The sequence below is a fragment of the Haliotis rufescens genome, unplaced genomic scaffold (genome assembly GCF_023055435.1).
Source record: "Haliotis rufescens isolate VD_foot unplaced genomic scaffold, xgHalRufe1.0.p SCAF_28, whole genome shotgun sequence".
NCBI classification, from domain to species: domain Eukaryota; kingdom Metazoa; phylum Mollusca; class Gastropoda; order Lepetellida; family Haliotidae; genus Haliotis; species Haliotis rufescens.
Genome location: NW_025963979.1, coordinates 5,128,727 through 5,144,918, shown reverse-complemented (window position 1 = coordinate 5,144,918; position 16,192 = coordinate 5,128,727). Strand labels below are relative to the sequence as shown.

Genomic DNA, 16,192 nt, shown 5'->3' with positions numbered 1-16,192 from the left:
GATACCAGGTTAACACAACACACATGCACTGGTATCTGTATCTGTATCAGGCAGTGAGGTCTGAGAAGATAGTCATCAGCTGTATGTCGTGCGGGTGTCGATTCAAGCCACTGTCCCCAACTGCTAATGAGACATAATGACCATCTACGACTGTCTAGTTAAGTATTTATCAGTGTAAAGAACAGAGATAACTGCAGGGTAGATATGGTTTAACGCGTGATAGTCACCAATCAGTCACTGGACTCCTTACACTGACAGAGAAACCGGACCACTAGTGTTGTCAGACGCGAAGACGTTATCTGGTGTTTTGATACCAGTTTACAGAAGGATATAGACCCGTGGCTGTTTAGCGTGTTATACTGTTGGTGAGACTAGTGCCCTGATACCAGTTTGCAGTAGGATATAGACCCGTGCCTGTTTATCGCGTTAGACTGTTGTGTAGGTAAGATAGCCCGACAGACAATGGCAGTTATCTCCGTGTATACCCGCTACCCGTGGGCTCTGAGCACCAACCAGGCACAAACATAGCTTCGATAATACGCTAATCCTGGCGACGTAAACACGGATAAGTGAAACGCTCGCTATCGCGTGTAGCGAACAATACCAGTTGATGTTATCAGGGCGGGCAGCGACAAGTTGTTCCCCTTGTGTAGAATGGGCCGGTCTGTGCAGCTCTGCTGGCTGGCTTGCTGGCCTCCACGCGTGGCTGGAGCTGACGGAGGGCGGGTTGAGTCGCCTGCTTGGCCAATCTCTGCCGGGTCTGAAACAGCTTCAGTTGAGACTCAGCGTTACGGCGAGCAGGTTGTTGGCAGGCAGTGGGAAAGTTTGACAGGTTGTGGGACTCGGATTGTACTGAGTTGTTCCCGTGTTGTGGATACGTTCTAGAGATGTGGTCTTGTATTATGGAGGAGTACTTGCTTGTGTGACGTTATGGATATATCCGTACTGTGGCGAGCCTTGGCCAGTGGTCACCTGGTCATCACCTGGCTGCTCCTCACCGCTATCACAGGGGGAAGAACGCAGCACACCTGTAATCAGTGCGACTGTACAATCAGGTAAGAACTGATCGCTGATGCCAAAAGTAGCATGTAATTAAAGATCAGTCCCTATATAGACACAAGATTACAAAATGAGAAAGACTTTTAAATAGTTCATTGAAGTCAGTTGGATTATATCGACACACCGCACAGACTGAAACAAATTCACTTTACCAAAAGAAGACATTATTTGTTTGTCTTTAAAGTATATATGTTTTGGAGTGAAAGAGACAAGGTTTTAAACTGTTATTAGGAGCGATATGGACCAGGTGTCTCCCCATCCGTCACAGGAAGGGCAGTGTCGTGTAGATATGGCTACGGCTTGTGTAGGAATGTTATGTAAGTAATCAAGTGCACGAAGTGTGACGATGTAGATGTAGACGGTATCAGGTGACAAGACATAAAGGACGCTGGGTCACGTGAAGACAGAGGATGGTATCCCACAGGACATTAGAAACGTGAAACCATCATTTATAAAGAGACATACATCAGTGACGCTTGTGGCCAGTCTAACCATCCTGTTCCAGCATGATACAGTTGAAGCACTATGGGATGACGGCTATCTCCGTCACGGCTGCTGGGGAACACCTGTGACCTGTCGGTCACACTTTAATGACTCGTGACAATAAACACGATAAATTACACTTCAAAACAGAGGTTCCACAAAATCACCCTAGCATACGGGCCACATATCAAATTCAAAATATTTGATTTCCGGAGAACGTTGTTTGCGAATGATATGGCTGCGACGTAAACCCTCCTAACGGTTTTCTTATTTATTATCATATGAAAGAGACTACCGTGTGCGAGAGAAACCGTTAATGTATTGAGGCAATATTTGTCCGAGTGACTTTCTGGCCTATTATGAATTCCGAGTCAACAAGCAAGTAGTCGGTGTATGGAGCTACTTACGCTGTTCCGACACCCATACAGACCAAGTGTTGGGAGGAGCTGGTAGGGTGACACGTCGGACATCCACGACATGAGATCTGAGATGATGTCGTCTGCTCGGGTCAATATTGGTGCACGCTCCCCTCCTTCCCTCTCGGCCCCTCCGCGGCGTTCCCGGCTGCATTGACGGGCTACAGGTTGTTGGTTCCCCGCACACAACGGTGTTGACGTTGTCTACAACTGCCGGCTTAGCACCGCCGTCCATGTATGTCCTCGCATCCAGGCCCGCTAATCCTGCACACACATGATGGCGATCAACACGGAGGCACGTAACCTTCAAATCTATACACAGGCAAACACATCATGCTCAGAAAATATCAAAACTCGTTTTTGCAGTTCCAATCTTTTGGACAACCTTCACTGGTTTAATATAGCTTTTGCTTGTATAAACATGGAGTGGAATAAAAGACAAAAACAAGGAGAGGAAGGCCACTGAAAATGATTTTCAATACAATGAATCACACTTGTACCTGACTGCTTGTGTAAATCGGTGCAACATGCACCAGATGCTCATATAAGATTTCAATTAATTGATATTTTAAAGCTTACTGCGTTTAGTAGCCCTCCGTCTTTCAATTCAATTCTACGGTTTCAGGAATTTAAATGCTGTGGTACTCCTAAGCATATCCTTTCATTAAAGATTGCGGAATAAGGTTCAGTGCTTGTGTTCTCAACCCTTCAATGCACTATGTAATGCAGTATGTGTGTATCGCGTCATGTTTGCTGTCTCTCTCTCCGTGTCTCCGTGATCGTCAAATGGCGAGTTAGCAGCACCGTCGGGATAACACGCCAAGCTGTTGGAGAATGCAAGCATCACGACAAACACGCGAGACCAATAGAACAATCTTTCCACGGTTAAAGCCGTAATAAAGGAGTTAATAGGTTTGCATGTTGGGGTATTTGACAAAGTAGAGGGTTTATAATGGCATCTGTCAGGACCTATACATTCTGAGGAGCGGCTGATGGCTGCTAGCGATGACATGCATTCCGTGGATTGCTTGATGTCAGTGACATTTTAGGGGTGTTTACTTCACAAGCATCATATGTTGAGATTAATAACAAAGCAAATAACTGGTAAATGTGAACAGGCGGAGTTTCTGAAAACGTTTTCTGGAAACGTGTTGATGACGTGACAAACACGTACACGAGTGTCGTGATCCTTGTCATCTCGACAAGCTTAAAGATGCTTGCTGTTAACAATTAGGGTGGTGGGGCTGGGTGGCTCGGTATTCGGAAGACCCGGTTCGCTTTCCCACACAGGTAGACGGCGTGAAGACTTTATTTGGTGTCCCTTGTCGTGATGTTGCTAGAACTCGTCTGAACGCGGCATAAAAGACCCAGTCGCTCCATATGAAAATAGGGAGTCGAGTGTAGAGGTGGGTCTCAGCCTAGAGTTCAAGTCGGGAATTTCGAGTTGGGACGATAACGCGTTACTCATGTGTAGAATGTCCCCCTACATCTGGACTACGGTGGTGTAGCACCCTGGTGGGAGGTGGAGTGTGCTGGGGAAAAGTTGCCGGACCCTGCCAACACACTCCAACACCTCGTCAGTTGGACCCTGAGTCTACTGAGATGAACACTTGTCTGTGAGAAGTAGATGGGAAGCTTCTCTCAGAAGAACATGTCTCAGATGGTTCCCTACCGACACAGTTGACTGTAGTGAGAGTGTTGCCTCTCGCAAGTCGCTGTAGGAACGCTGTAGTCACGTCCCACTCCCCTTTCGTCCCTCCCTCATTGTCCCCCTCTGCAGGTATGTGACCACATTCTCGCCAGTGTTTGATTTGTAACTCGACTCTCTGTCCTCCTCTCGCCGACTTGCGTTCTCTCCCGCCTCCCTCCATAGTGACGGCTATTTCTCTACCCCACCGTCAGCCCTATCAGCCAGGGCAAATAAGCCGAGGGCAAACTGACGGGGGTCGGGGGTCCCTCCCCATGCCTTCCATCTATCGGTGACTGTTGTGGGGGGAACTCTACACCGTCATGATGGAGCCAGGCAATCACACCTTTCACAGGCTGTTTGTGGTCGGAATTATGTTTCCACTTGACACAATTTGCCCTGGATGGTAGTTGCATCACGACCAAATACCCGGACCAGGCGGTCTTCCTTGTTCTCGCCGACAACACCAACAACACACTAAACAACACGGCCAAAGAGATTAATGAGGATTGAAAGAAAATACAATCTGTTTACACGAATCTCAAAAATGTCTTTAAATAATCCAGTGTCAGTTTAAGTGACCTCTAGATGGAAGCTAACATGGAGTTGGTTGCGTCTAAGCGAGGTGTACCGAACCAACGGCGAAATTGACAGCGGTGAGACACTGCGACGGCATATGGATTCATGTGCGCCCATGTCCTATATATCATGACGCAACCATCAGAAAAATGATATTTATTACGCATATTTTATTTATTGAAGACATATGACGCCTTGTTGGGCAATCTGACATGTTTACATTCTTAACCAAATATGACTACAGTCAGTTATGAGCCCAGTATATCGCGTTGAGATGGCGAGTGACTCAAGTGCCAGGTATGTGCTTTCACACAACCATCTCTTTGAATAAACCCGGAGATGGTAGCGATTACTCTCTGCTCGTCTACTGGGTCCCATGCATGCGATAGTGTAAGTTTTAACTGCTGTAATCTATACTTATAATACAGTGTAGGTTTCCTCCTAGTGATAGGAGATAGGAGATAGTCAGATCTTGTTATAGGTTTGTGTTGTCCTTTCCAGTCTGCAAATGGTCTACAAACCGCCGTCACGCTAGATGCTCTGTAGTTACTGGCGTCCAATCTTCTAGTGTTTGTAATGACGTGCTGCACGGAAACTGGCTCAAATACCCTAATTAAAGCCGTCCATAGTGCGTGCCGGCTTGGTATTAGGCCGTGTTTGGGTGCCATGCATCCAACCCGGGCTGGTTCGGATGTCATTAGCCTATCACCTTTTCGATTAGTTCCTCGAGGCCGTGGATGGTTCCGGGTCTCGGCTGACTTTCTTGTAGGGTCTGTTTTCGAACTGGAGGAGAGAGATTCGGGTGACATGGGGGGAAATGGTCGCCGCGTTCCTCCTTTGCTGAGCTGCACGGTTATGCAAGTTTGATATTGAGCCAATTGTAAATAGGATAAGATGGCATGTTTCCGCAATTATCAACGGCACACGGAGAGAAAATGCCAACACAAATATTACCTGTAATTGAAAGTAGGTGTAATTGATATCCGGCCAACATTATTAGACTATCCCGACACCCTGGTGCTTCCTAAGAGAAGTAATATGTTTCTTTCAACAAAGTTATTTACTTTTTTTACTTCTCTAATATAAAATTGATGTTCCCTTCCCATGGATATTCTAAACACAGTGCCATTGTCCATTTTATGTTCCTTGATAATACCAATAAAATATTGTTGGAATGGAGGAGAATATCGGAGAGTGCTCTCTCCAGCCGACTCCTTGTGAAGTGGAGGTATCATTGGTATTGATGTAGATGCATCATTGGTCTTGATGGTCCGGCTTCAAAGGTATTGTTGCGGAGGTACCAGCGGTCTTGGAGTGGACGTACCGTTAATCGTAAAGTTGAGGTACAATCAATGGGTCTTGATGTTGCTGGAATATTGCTAAAAGCGGCGCAAAACCCTTCTCATTCACTTGAAGTGACGTTAGCATCCGCAGTGGAAGTGCGAGGAGTCTTGATGAAGGGTCTTGAAGGAGTAGATTTGGGTATTGACAAGGTGTAAGATGGGTGCATGTCTGATTGATTTCGAGTGGCGTCCTTTGAACATTGCTGCCTCGAGCCTATTTCCTCCAAGGGGGATATCGTATCACTTGGTACCATATACGACAACCTTCTCTACTCCACGCTGCGTTGTTTACCGCCGCTGACAACTTGTACGTCAGCCAAGCTTGTCGGCCGCTACAAACACCCCTATTTAAGGTGTCGTCTGCTCCTGGCGACCCTTTCCTAAAGTGGAATGTGGCAGACGACAGATTAGAGAAGACCTGTCCCTCTCCTTGGTAGAGAGACCTGCGCCTAGAGAGTGGATAACCCGCCTTACGTATGTAAACAAGATGAATGCATTACCGCGGACTGGCCGTGTAGTCATGACAAACTGTGAATGTATTAATAATAAATAGAAAATAGCTGAGCCAAGGTATTAACTGTGGTATGCAAATTGTCAAGTAGAGATTTTAAGCAATATATATGCCATTTGGATTGAAATATTGGTGCAAATAATGTTCATACTTGAACTTCCTATCTTTGATTTGTAGACCCAAGGAATTTATTGCATGACCTCAATTCTTTATTTCATGAGAGAGCAGTTTCATACTGTTGTCATGCCCCGGCTGATATAGACAACCTATAAAAGTGACAAAAGTCACGTGTGTCACAGTTCTATTGCCTACAGTAGCTCGATCGTTGCGAGGATTTCTATAGTTGTCAAATGTACTCAATCCGGCCTGAAACGGTATCTTACAATTGATGAATCGGGACGTTTTCAGAGGTAAAAACCGATTTGAAAAAAACTGCGAGAGGAGTAATGAATATGTAGAGTTTTGCATTTCAGATTAAACCCAGCAGTTCACAATATTACTACTTTATGACGGCGGGATGTAGTTAATTGAGTCTGAAACATGCAAAGCAATGGTTTCTAGTGCCCTCTAAATGTTCATGCACGAGGCGTATGACGACATCAAATCACCCTGGCCACTCTTTGTAAACACCAGATCCTCCTTTTGATCCGCTTTGCGCCAAGTTGTATTAATTTAACGTTATTTACTACTGTTGATAATGAAAAAGGCAATGTTTCAGGGTAGATTACATCTTAAATGTATTTCCTCTTGAGTATTGACGCATATAGTTAAACATCTGTTTTTGTTTTCCAGTGACCCGGGCAATGGAGAAGGGGCCATCATTAACGTCAAGCCAAAATGTCTTGAAGGTCGAATCACGTGGTTAAGTTCATACGGTGCAATCAGGTTAGAGCTGAGTCCGAGACATGCCGGGGAGTACAGATATTGTGTTCGTGTACAGAGTGAAAATATCAAAACTATAGTATCACAAGAAGTGCTATCCAGGACACGTGGGAATTATAAATTAAAAATTGTGAACGATGTGGAAGTTCGGTTATCTCCCCTTTTTACAACCAGAGGGCGCAGCAGGGAATTTTGTATTTCCGGTTCCGATCCAGTCCGGTTGTACCTGGAGACGGAACGTAGCGACGAAGACACGGGGGTTGCCAGGGTCAAAGTTCACTATGACATCGAGAGGACGTCGAGCAGTCTCCATTATAGTCCCATGGAAGGTGAGATGTGTTCAAAATATTGTGTCGATGTGTTCTCAATGCTACTACGGTGAGCGGTGGGGTAGCCGAGAGGTTAAAGCGTTCACTCATAACGCCGAAGACCCTGGTTTGATTCCCGTCATAAGTACAATGTGTGAAGCCTGTTTCTAGTGCCCCCCGCCGTGATATTGCTGGAATATTTCTAAAAGCGGCGTAAGACCCAATTCACTCACTCTCTCTTACTACTACTACGGCATTAAGTCTATGTAAATATCGCCCACTTAAAAGACATACATAGCGTCACAATGACAGCCCTTCAATTTTGAGAAAAGAGAATCGTCTTGACACGACACGACTGACTCGATAACTTAGCAGGTGAATATTGCCAAGAACAGCCTGAGAGCGGCAGTGGTGCAGTGAGCAGAAGTCTCCGAAGTATTCAGTCATTTCCTGTAGCAGAACTAAAACATATAACAAGGGATTGGGATTGAAACACACATCGCAGTGTCGATACATAATGTCAAAATGCTACTCCATATCAGTAATTTGTTAAACTAATTAAAAACAAGTTTTAAATTAAAAAATTAAATTACTTATCAATCGTTAGATTTAATAATAAAATGTTCCAAGCACTGCTGAGAAGCAATTGCTATCAATCATCGAACCAGGTGTGTCCACAAAGGACGAAGCATCATCTAGTAGCTTGATGACAGCCATACAAAATGGAGTACTTCGTGCTATAGTTCTTCCATAAAGCATGATTCATACTAAAGAGCCATGAAAAAAATCATTTTCGAAGAAATAAAACTCGTACGAGGTATTCACCTTCCGCGTGGTCGCCCGGAAACGTGTCCAGTTCCCTACACGTGAGGGACGCAGTATTGTTACAGACGAGAAAACTATTGCTGATAAAACCAGATCAGTTGCAGTAAGAAACATATCATGTCACTACAGACGGTTAAATCTCAGTTGTCGCCCAACTAACTGGTTTTCAAGTCACTCTTGGTGCAATGTACTCTTTTGTTGCCGTGAGTCGGTCCAGGTAGAATTAATCAAACGGTACAACTCAGAACAAACACTTGGGCTAGAGCCTGGAGAGACGTGGTTACACAACTCCCAATATGGACCTCTGAGGAAATGGATTGAAGATAAGACTTATACAATTTAAAAATTTTGAACTCAGGGTTATTGGTCCCTTGCACACCTTTATGTACAGAAATATGGGGGCAATATAGAAAACTGGTCTCTTGGACTTCTTATTAATATAACGTCATGGAAAGACTGTAGCACACCCTAAACGTAGATTTATGTGAAAATGCAGGTTTTAATATAGGGGACAATTTAGAACATAAAACTCATGGAGATACAACCAATAGCAGGAAGCAGTATAATGCACTTTCAAATATCATAACCGTTAACTAACATGACATCCGAGCCATGCGGCTGGAATGCTATCAAAAAAGCATTGCCGTACCCACTGAATACCTTTTTTGTCAAACACCCACCACGTACATCCGACCCCACCCCCTCCTCGTCGGAGCTGATGACAGAGAGCCTGGGAACCTGTGCTGTCTAAAGACGCTCTCCACACTCCTCCACCACACTGCCCCGGTCATTCAGCCCCTCAGTCGAGATATAGAGCGGTGAAGAATTCAGCCTTTTTCAACCGCACGTGTTTGATCTGTAGAAATATTTGAAATGATATTGCGAGTTATTCGAAATTGAATTGGGCTATGGAGAACTGTTTGAAAGCAGGAACTTGACATCCAGCAATTTCGCCCCTGAGTTGAGACTTGTTGGCCTAACTGTCAACCCCCCTCAACGAGTGAGCTTGCTTTCAATACATTGATACTGTGGTTATAATGCTAGTTAAATGATAATTTTATTACACCTGCATTTGTTTATTTACAGAGTGTCGTCCTTGTACGGACAGAGAGCTGTTGCGGGCCTACTGTACCAGTGACTTCGGTGAGTTGTCAAGTTAAAACTGGTTGTGAATCATCGCTGGGTTTTTTTGTAATGTAGGTGCGCTTATCGGCAGAATATGCACCCACGCTCGTCAGCTCTCTGCTGCAACATAGCGTGGTATCTGATGGCATGGATTCGGCATCTGGGTTGTTTGCTCTGCACCAGGATATAACTGTTGGATGTTCATTTGGGTGTGTTACCAAACTCCCCTGCTTGATTTTCATATTATTTCATAAAGATATACATCTCACATACAGATTGTCCTGTCCCCTCACTCTAAATCGCTCGGGCGCTCAATTTACTCACTAACATAGCAAGCCAAACAACGCTATGCTCACGCACTAAATCACTAGCATAGCAAGCCAAACAACGCTATGCTCACTCTTTCACTCGCCTCCAAATAGAAGCATCAACATGCCCTTGTATCTAGCCACTTCCTACCCTGCACAACACAGGTAGTCAAGTGAAGTAACAATGCAGATAATCCCAATCACACACACCGATCTGTCGGAGCACTTTGTTCATCAATCCCCGACTGCCCACTTCCTGTCGGTGGCGCTCACCAACACATCGCCCCGCCCTGGTGGGCAATCCGACACCCCTCTGGACCCCGCTCTCGGGTACACGGGGCTATAAATCTTATCATTTGGCAGAACAGTTTCAACTTAGGCAGTAACTTTGTAACAGAAGTAGATGGTGTGCCCTAACTTCTCGCCGACCGATACTGCTACCCCACACGAATTCGCGTGATTCTGCTTTAGAAATTGATCGGTCGTAACGCTGAGTGCGCGTGATGTAGGTCTTAATTCTAAACTTTCAATACTGAGCGTATACACAAGCGCCACATTCAGATGTAATTGTCTAGTTTTCTAAGACTCGTCATTGTTGCCACCCATGGCTGTTGACGTGGTTCGTTCCGCCCGTGTAAGTACCGTGATTGTTACAGATAAACTTGGTTTTCTCTGCTTGGCTATAGTGTTTTGCACGTAACGACCCGACACAGCCCATAGGGCGAGCATGCATATGCATCCTTGTTGCAGTGAGTCATCCATCGTACCTGGAGACAACATCAGGCTGTATGGGCGAAACGTCGTGCACTACAGTCGGTCATACTGTTGTTATATGTATTCCGAATCTTATTGATCCTAAAAGTACGGCAAACAAGTATAATGATGGCTTCGCTAATACACTTTTTATGTAGGGAATTGGAAATTACAATTTAATTACATGTTTCGGTCATTGCAGTACATGTGTAGTACATATGTCTCGTTTATAATATTATTAAAATATTTGTTCATGTGTTCAGTTGCTGTCGGCAACATGGATGATGTCGACCATGACGACGTTGAAGAAACTTCCGTCATCCGGGTGTCTGTGACTCAGTTGCTTTCGCAGAAGGACGCCATTTTCAAAAAGGCAGAAAATGGATGGACCCGTCCCCACGAGCTGAAGGGGGTGGTTCACGCCCCGCACAGGTGCGGCATTAGACATGGGGAGGGACAGTTCTTGTTCACAGGCCGCGTTCGTCTGGGTCAACCAGTGTTACAGTGTGCCCCGCGCTATGAACAGTGGAAGAGTGTTCTCGAGATGGCGCTCCTCAATGATGAACTTGAATGTTCTTACGGATCATGATGAGAGTGAGGACCTCATATCATATGTGCCATATCCACAGGAAAGTGTTTATTTACAGCGACTAAACTTATCCAAGCAATGGACCAATCTCGTGGGTGCGAGAACTGGAGCACCACGTGCGTTGTGAGACGATATTGTCGTTGTGTTTCTGTGATACTGTTTTAACTTTCCAAACTTGCAACCGGAAGTGCATAATGACTGCTGTGCGTGACCTGGTCACGTGACGGAATCCATGATTGTGTACATAATGTGCTCTCTCAACCTGTGATAGCCTATTGTCCATTGAACCCAGGACAGGGTCAGGACCAGTGAAAAATGGCGGCAGTTTTAAACTGCGATTGTGTGAAGATGGCGACCTGATGGCATATGAACAGACAGTTCTGGGCGAGTCCATTGCAAAATGATCTCATCTGTGCTAGTCTCTGTAGAATCGTTTTTGTCATAATGTCATTCCTGCTTTGAAAGTGCAGCAAACAGATTCGACCAAACCAAATGTATATAGAACAAAGATCTGAGTTTGTTCATCCAAAGTTATGTGTATTTATGAACTTTATACTGTAACTGTCTGTTTGCTTCAAAAACAATTGAAACAAACCTATGACACATTCAGTTGGTGACACAATACATTCATTATGTATGCCTTTCGGAAATAGGAGACCACCGAACAGTCATGACGATCCATATTCATCTTCTCATTGAAATTCCTAAAACTGCCTAACATTCTGTCCACATTCCTTCATCTCATGGGACCATCTGGTTTCCGGTTGAACTGAAAGGTTTTAGAAATGTCCATCTGCGAAGTTTCCGTCCCCCTCGACCCAAAGTAAACCCTTGTTAAACCAAACGTCATAGCAATTAGTTCCCCATGCATATCATGCCACACCCTCCTTGTTCCCCCAGGTTGTTATTGCAATATTGTCTAGGCGACGTCAACATGCGCTCGATCAGTTCCATTCCAAGCTTGATAAATATCACCAACACTCTTCCCTCCAAACTTTTCAACCAATACAATCATGTTCCACCCGCTGACGACATACATACAACTCATCCACATACAGGACTGCAACATCAACAACAGCACCCTCCCCTCTAGCACCATGACGACAACGTCATTCTGGACCCCCACCGTCTACGCGTGTCTTCACAAGATACGGCACTGCGACTTGCTCCACGTCGCTTCTGTCTGCTTCACCGCTCTATCGATATGAAAACTTATCGACGAGAATAATATTCCTGGCTTCCGATTTTAACACTACATCTTCACATTTTTTTACTCAAAACAACAACTGCTAAGATGCTTTCGGCAACGTAAAAAAATCTTAAAATAGGCTAAGATTACTTTCGGTTGTACATATCCTAAACCTGATATTTTACACTCACAACTGTTCATTCCGTCGAGGGGCGGTGGGGTAGCCTAATGGTTAAAGCGTTCGCGCGGTTCGATTCCCCACATGGGTACAACGTGTGAAGCCCATTTCTGATGTCCCCCCGCCGTGATATTGCTGTGATATTGCTAAAAGCCGCGTAAAACCATACTCACTCACTCACTCATTCCGTCGAATGTTGCTTTACAAACATAATGCCCGTTAGATTACGGTTTTAGCCCTTGTAATGTTGTTTCATTACAGATATCGTGAAATATCCATTCTTAATAAGTGTCACCTCTTGGTGAAGCCGTCACACTGCATCAGATGCCAGCTCCGTGCAGCGTTGTCCAGGCGTGGAGTTTCACTGTATACAATAACCCGCTTCAGTTGCCTCCTGCGCATATCACATCAGTCAGCTGCTTCATGTACATATTGTTGATACCAAATTGTTACTTGTTGTTGAATCGTTATATTTTGTATAAAATGATGAATTATTAAAACATTGACTACAAAAATAGTTGTGTTGTTTGTACGAACAATTTGGACTGGTCCACCACCAAGTTTTTGTCCAGCTGAACGTGCGGGATACATTGGATCGCATGGCTGCACAGGCTGGGAGAGAGATGCACCAGCAATACCACAATTGCGGTACACATATCGGACCGATAAACGCACGTGATAACACAATTCACAAACTTGTCAAAGGGCGAAAATGTAGCAAAAAAGTGTTCCGACGTCTGTCAGCTGATTTGAACCCGTGAAGATCCGGGGTAGGATAGGTCTTCAGCAACCCATGCTTGCTGTAAAAGGTGACTATGCTTGTCGTAAGAGGCGACTAACGGGATGGGGTGGTCAGGCTCGCTGACTTGGTGGTTGCATGTCATCGTATCCCAAGTGCGTAGATTGATCCTCATGATTTCAATCACTGGATTGTCTGGTCCAGACTCGATTATTCACAGACCGCCGTCATACAGTTGATTTGACTGCCGACATATATTGTCGTCTGGTAGGGACGTTTTGGCAATGTCCCAATGTTTCTGAACTTGGCAAACGACATTGTTTGGCGACAGGGTGTGTCTGCAGGCACCAGGACGCGCGTGGCCACCTGCTACAGTAAATCTACATGTATACAAGCTACAGAGACATTCCACCTCGCGGAGTACGGAGTCAGTTGACATGCGAGTGTGCAGCGGCCTCCTCCACTCTTACTCATTTGAATATTTCTGTTAACAAAATAAGCTGGAATAATAAACATGATTTTTTAACGCTATGAATGTTTTGACGAGATATAAATATCCCCTGTTTTCCGCCCAGGGGCACCGAGTCTCATGCCCCCACTCCCCCCTAACCCCGTTGGCTGCGCAGGATCTCCGTGACACGGCGACAAACCTCGCCTGTCGGTGTAAGCACATTGTTATGGCTGATATATTCGGGCCTGTAGCGGTATATCATGTTTAAAAATCCAGCAACGTGACAACCATATACATACACACCAGTTGTAAAAGAAGAACAGGTCCCTCTTCTCTTTGAAAGTGATACCCTCAGGCCAACCTTCCCTTTTAGCCATGTGTGTTTTGTATGGGGCACGCATCTTTATATTCATCAGTATCGTACTGCAAATGTCAGTAACAAGACTATCTAGATCAGGAGTAAAATTTGCAAATAAACTGTCCCAAGTCGGTGACCCTGCAGTTGAGGCATTCGCTGATCACACATCGACGTGGGGTTCGATGCTCTTAGTGTTATCATTCTGAATTACGGTCCTTGGTATTGGTACTTTGTACTGGTGGTGAAACCGACGTATTACTAACCCCTCACTCGAGTCAAGTTGGGGGTAACCGAGGATTCACGTGTTCCCCTGTGACGTACATCCACGACCCACACTGACAAGTAGCTTTGATGATGCCCCGTGTTGTTGCCATCCTGAGGTCAGTGACGACATGAAGTGTGAATGTTTTGTTTGTTTGCTTGTTTAACGCCACACTCAGCAATATTCCAGCTATATGTCGGTGGTCTGTAAATAATCGAGTCTGGACCAAACAATCCAGAGATTGACATCATGAGCATCGATCCACGCACTTGGGGTACGATGACATGCATCAACCAAGTCAACGAGCCTGACCACCTGATCCCGTTAGTCGCCTCTTACGACAAGCATAGTCGCCTTTTACGGCAAACATGGGTTGCTGAAGACCTGTTCTACCCCGGTTCTTCACGGGTTTGAAGCGTGAATGAGTTATCGCTGCCTTTAATAGTATTTCGGTTATGTCAATGCGAGTTTGTTGGATCTGTTGTTCGAATTTTGTTTTGGTATAAATTATCATTACTATCGGTTCGTGGGTGTCAGGGAAGATGTGATGGCGTACGGACAAGAAGGAAGGGTAACTGGGGTAGGTGTTTGGCTGTGAGGTTTCACCAAGCCTCACAACGCGATCCATTCAGGGGCCTCTCACGTCCAGCATAGGTTTCTGGGGACCAATTCTACCACCACGTTCCCACTGGATATGACTGAGGTGCCTATAAACCATCGTTATCTGGGTGTCAAGACGGATTTGGAGTGTTTTTTCCATGGCGTGCTGGTAATGAATTCAAATTATGAACGTATTTAGTATAAAAATGTGTAATGGTATAAAAGTGACATTTATTGAATTATAAGAAAGTTCAGATGTATGTCGTGAGAACGCGTCCTGTTCTGATGTTACCTACAACCCCCAAATCCCCCCATCCCCATCCCACCCACCACCAACCCCCCTCGCGTTATGATGCATAGATCAAATCTGTCTATACAGGGGTTGTTGAAGAGATGCAGATGCTCAACTACTACGGTTAGTAGGACAATACACTACTTCTAGAAATGCCTTGAACGGAACAGTAGACAGAATGGCGTCTACATTCCATTGTGCCCCCTCTGCACACACCAGCGACTCCGTACTGGAGTTTTTGTAGTCAGAGAGCGGAAAGGTCCATCTCTCATCAATAGATGAGGCCAACACACCAGGTTCCCAGGCTACCCGATAGCAACATACCCGTGTACCCGATAGCAACACACGATCTTCGCATCCTATTTTCTCTCTGCCTCGCAGTGACAAAGACATCTACCGGTTGGAAACTCTATACATGGCTTGGTTCTGATGTCATTGTGGCTATGGCCCGTGACTAACTGGGCTATATCTACACTAGCGCTGTGCGGAGTGTACAGCTATCTCAAACCCATCGCCAGCTATACCTTTGAAGTTATGCATTCTTCATGTAGTCTATTTTTGCCTCTTCATTGTCCCATCATGTTTATAATATACTACTCAAAATAAGTTAAGGACACCCCGAATATATACCCCCGTTATATTTCATATTACTATAGTTAATCTGGTATGCCCTGACCTGACATATTTACCGCCCATCCATATGATAGTCTTGCGTATTAATCTGACCTGCTGCCTATTATCAGTGACTGTGCAGAACGCGTACCTACACATCTACCTAATTTGTCACATTGGTCTAATACCTTGTGAAAAATTCCCAATATCCTATTTTCTTACATATATGTATGGGGCGGTTTTGGTAGCCTGGTGGTTAAGGCATTCGCTCGCCATGCCGAAGGGCGGAGTTCGATTCCTCACATGGGTACAACATGTAAAGCCCGTTTCGGGTGTACCCTGCCGTAATATTGCTGGACTATTGCAAAAAGCCGCGTGAAGGCATAGTCTCTGACGAAACATTACATAGCCTTCAATGATACATAATGCTTTGCTATGTACACACAAGTCAGTTTTTTTTACTTGTTGTTGTAAGATGGATGACCACGTGGAGATTCAAGGTCAGAAAAGGTCCGCAGTACCTTATGATTGTCGTCAGAGCCGATTAAGATCGTTATCATGCCGTGACAATGCTGATGGCTTCCTCGGGTATCGTGGATCGTCACTCCTACTTCCAGTGACTGGTTTACCATGTCCAGACTCG

The 16,192-nt window shown here is 45.0% G+C and overlaps 1 protein-coding gene across 1 annotated transcript; it reads left to right on the top strand.

Moving 5' to 3' along the window:
* Positions 1-721: 721 nt before the first annotated feature.
* LOC124139579 (meteorin-like protein) lies at positions 722-12,750 on the top strand. Its single transcript, XM_046506759.2, has 4 exons — positions 722-1,055; positions 6,871-7,289; positions 9,180-9,236; positions 10,543-12,750. The coding sequence occupies exons 1-4, from the start codon at positions 931-933 to the stop codon at positions 10,866-10,868; spliced, it is 927 nt and encodes a 308-aa protein (XP_046362715.1). The 5' UTR covers positions 722-930; the 3' UTR covers positions 10,869-12,750.
* Positions 12,751-16,192: the final 3,442 nt, after the last annotated feature.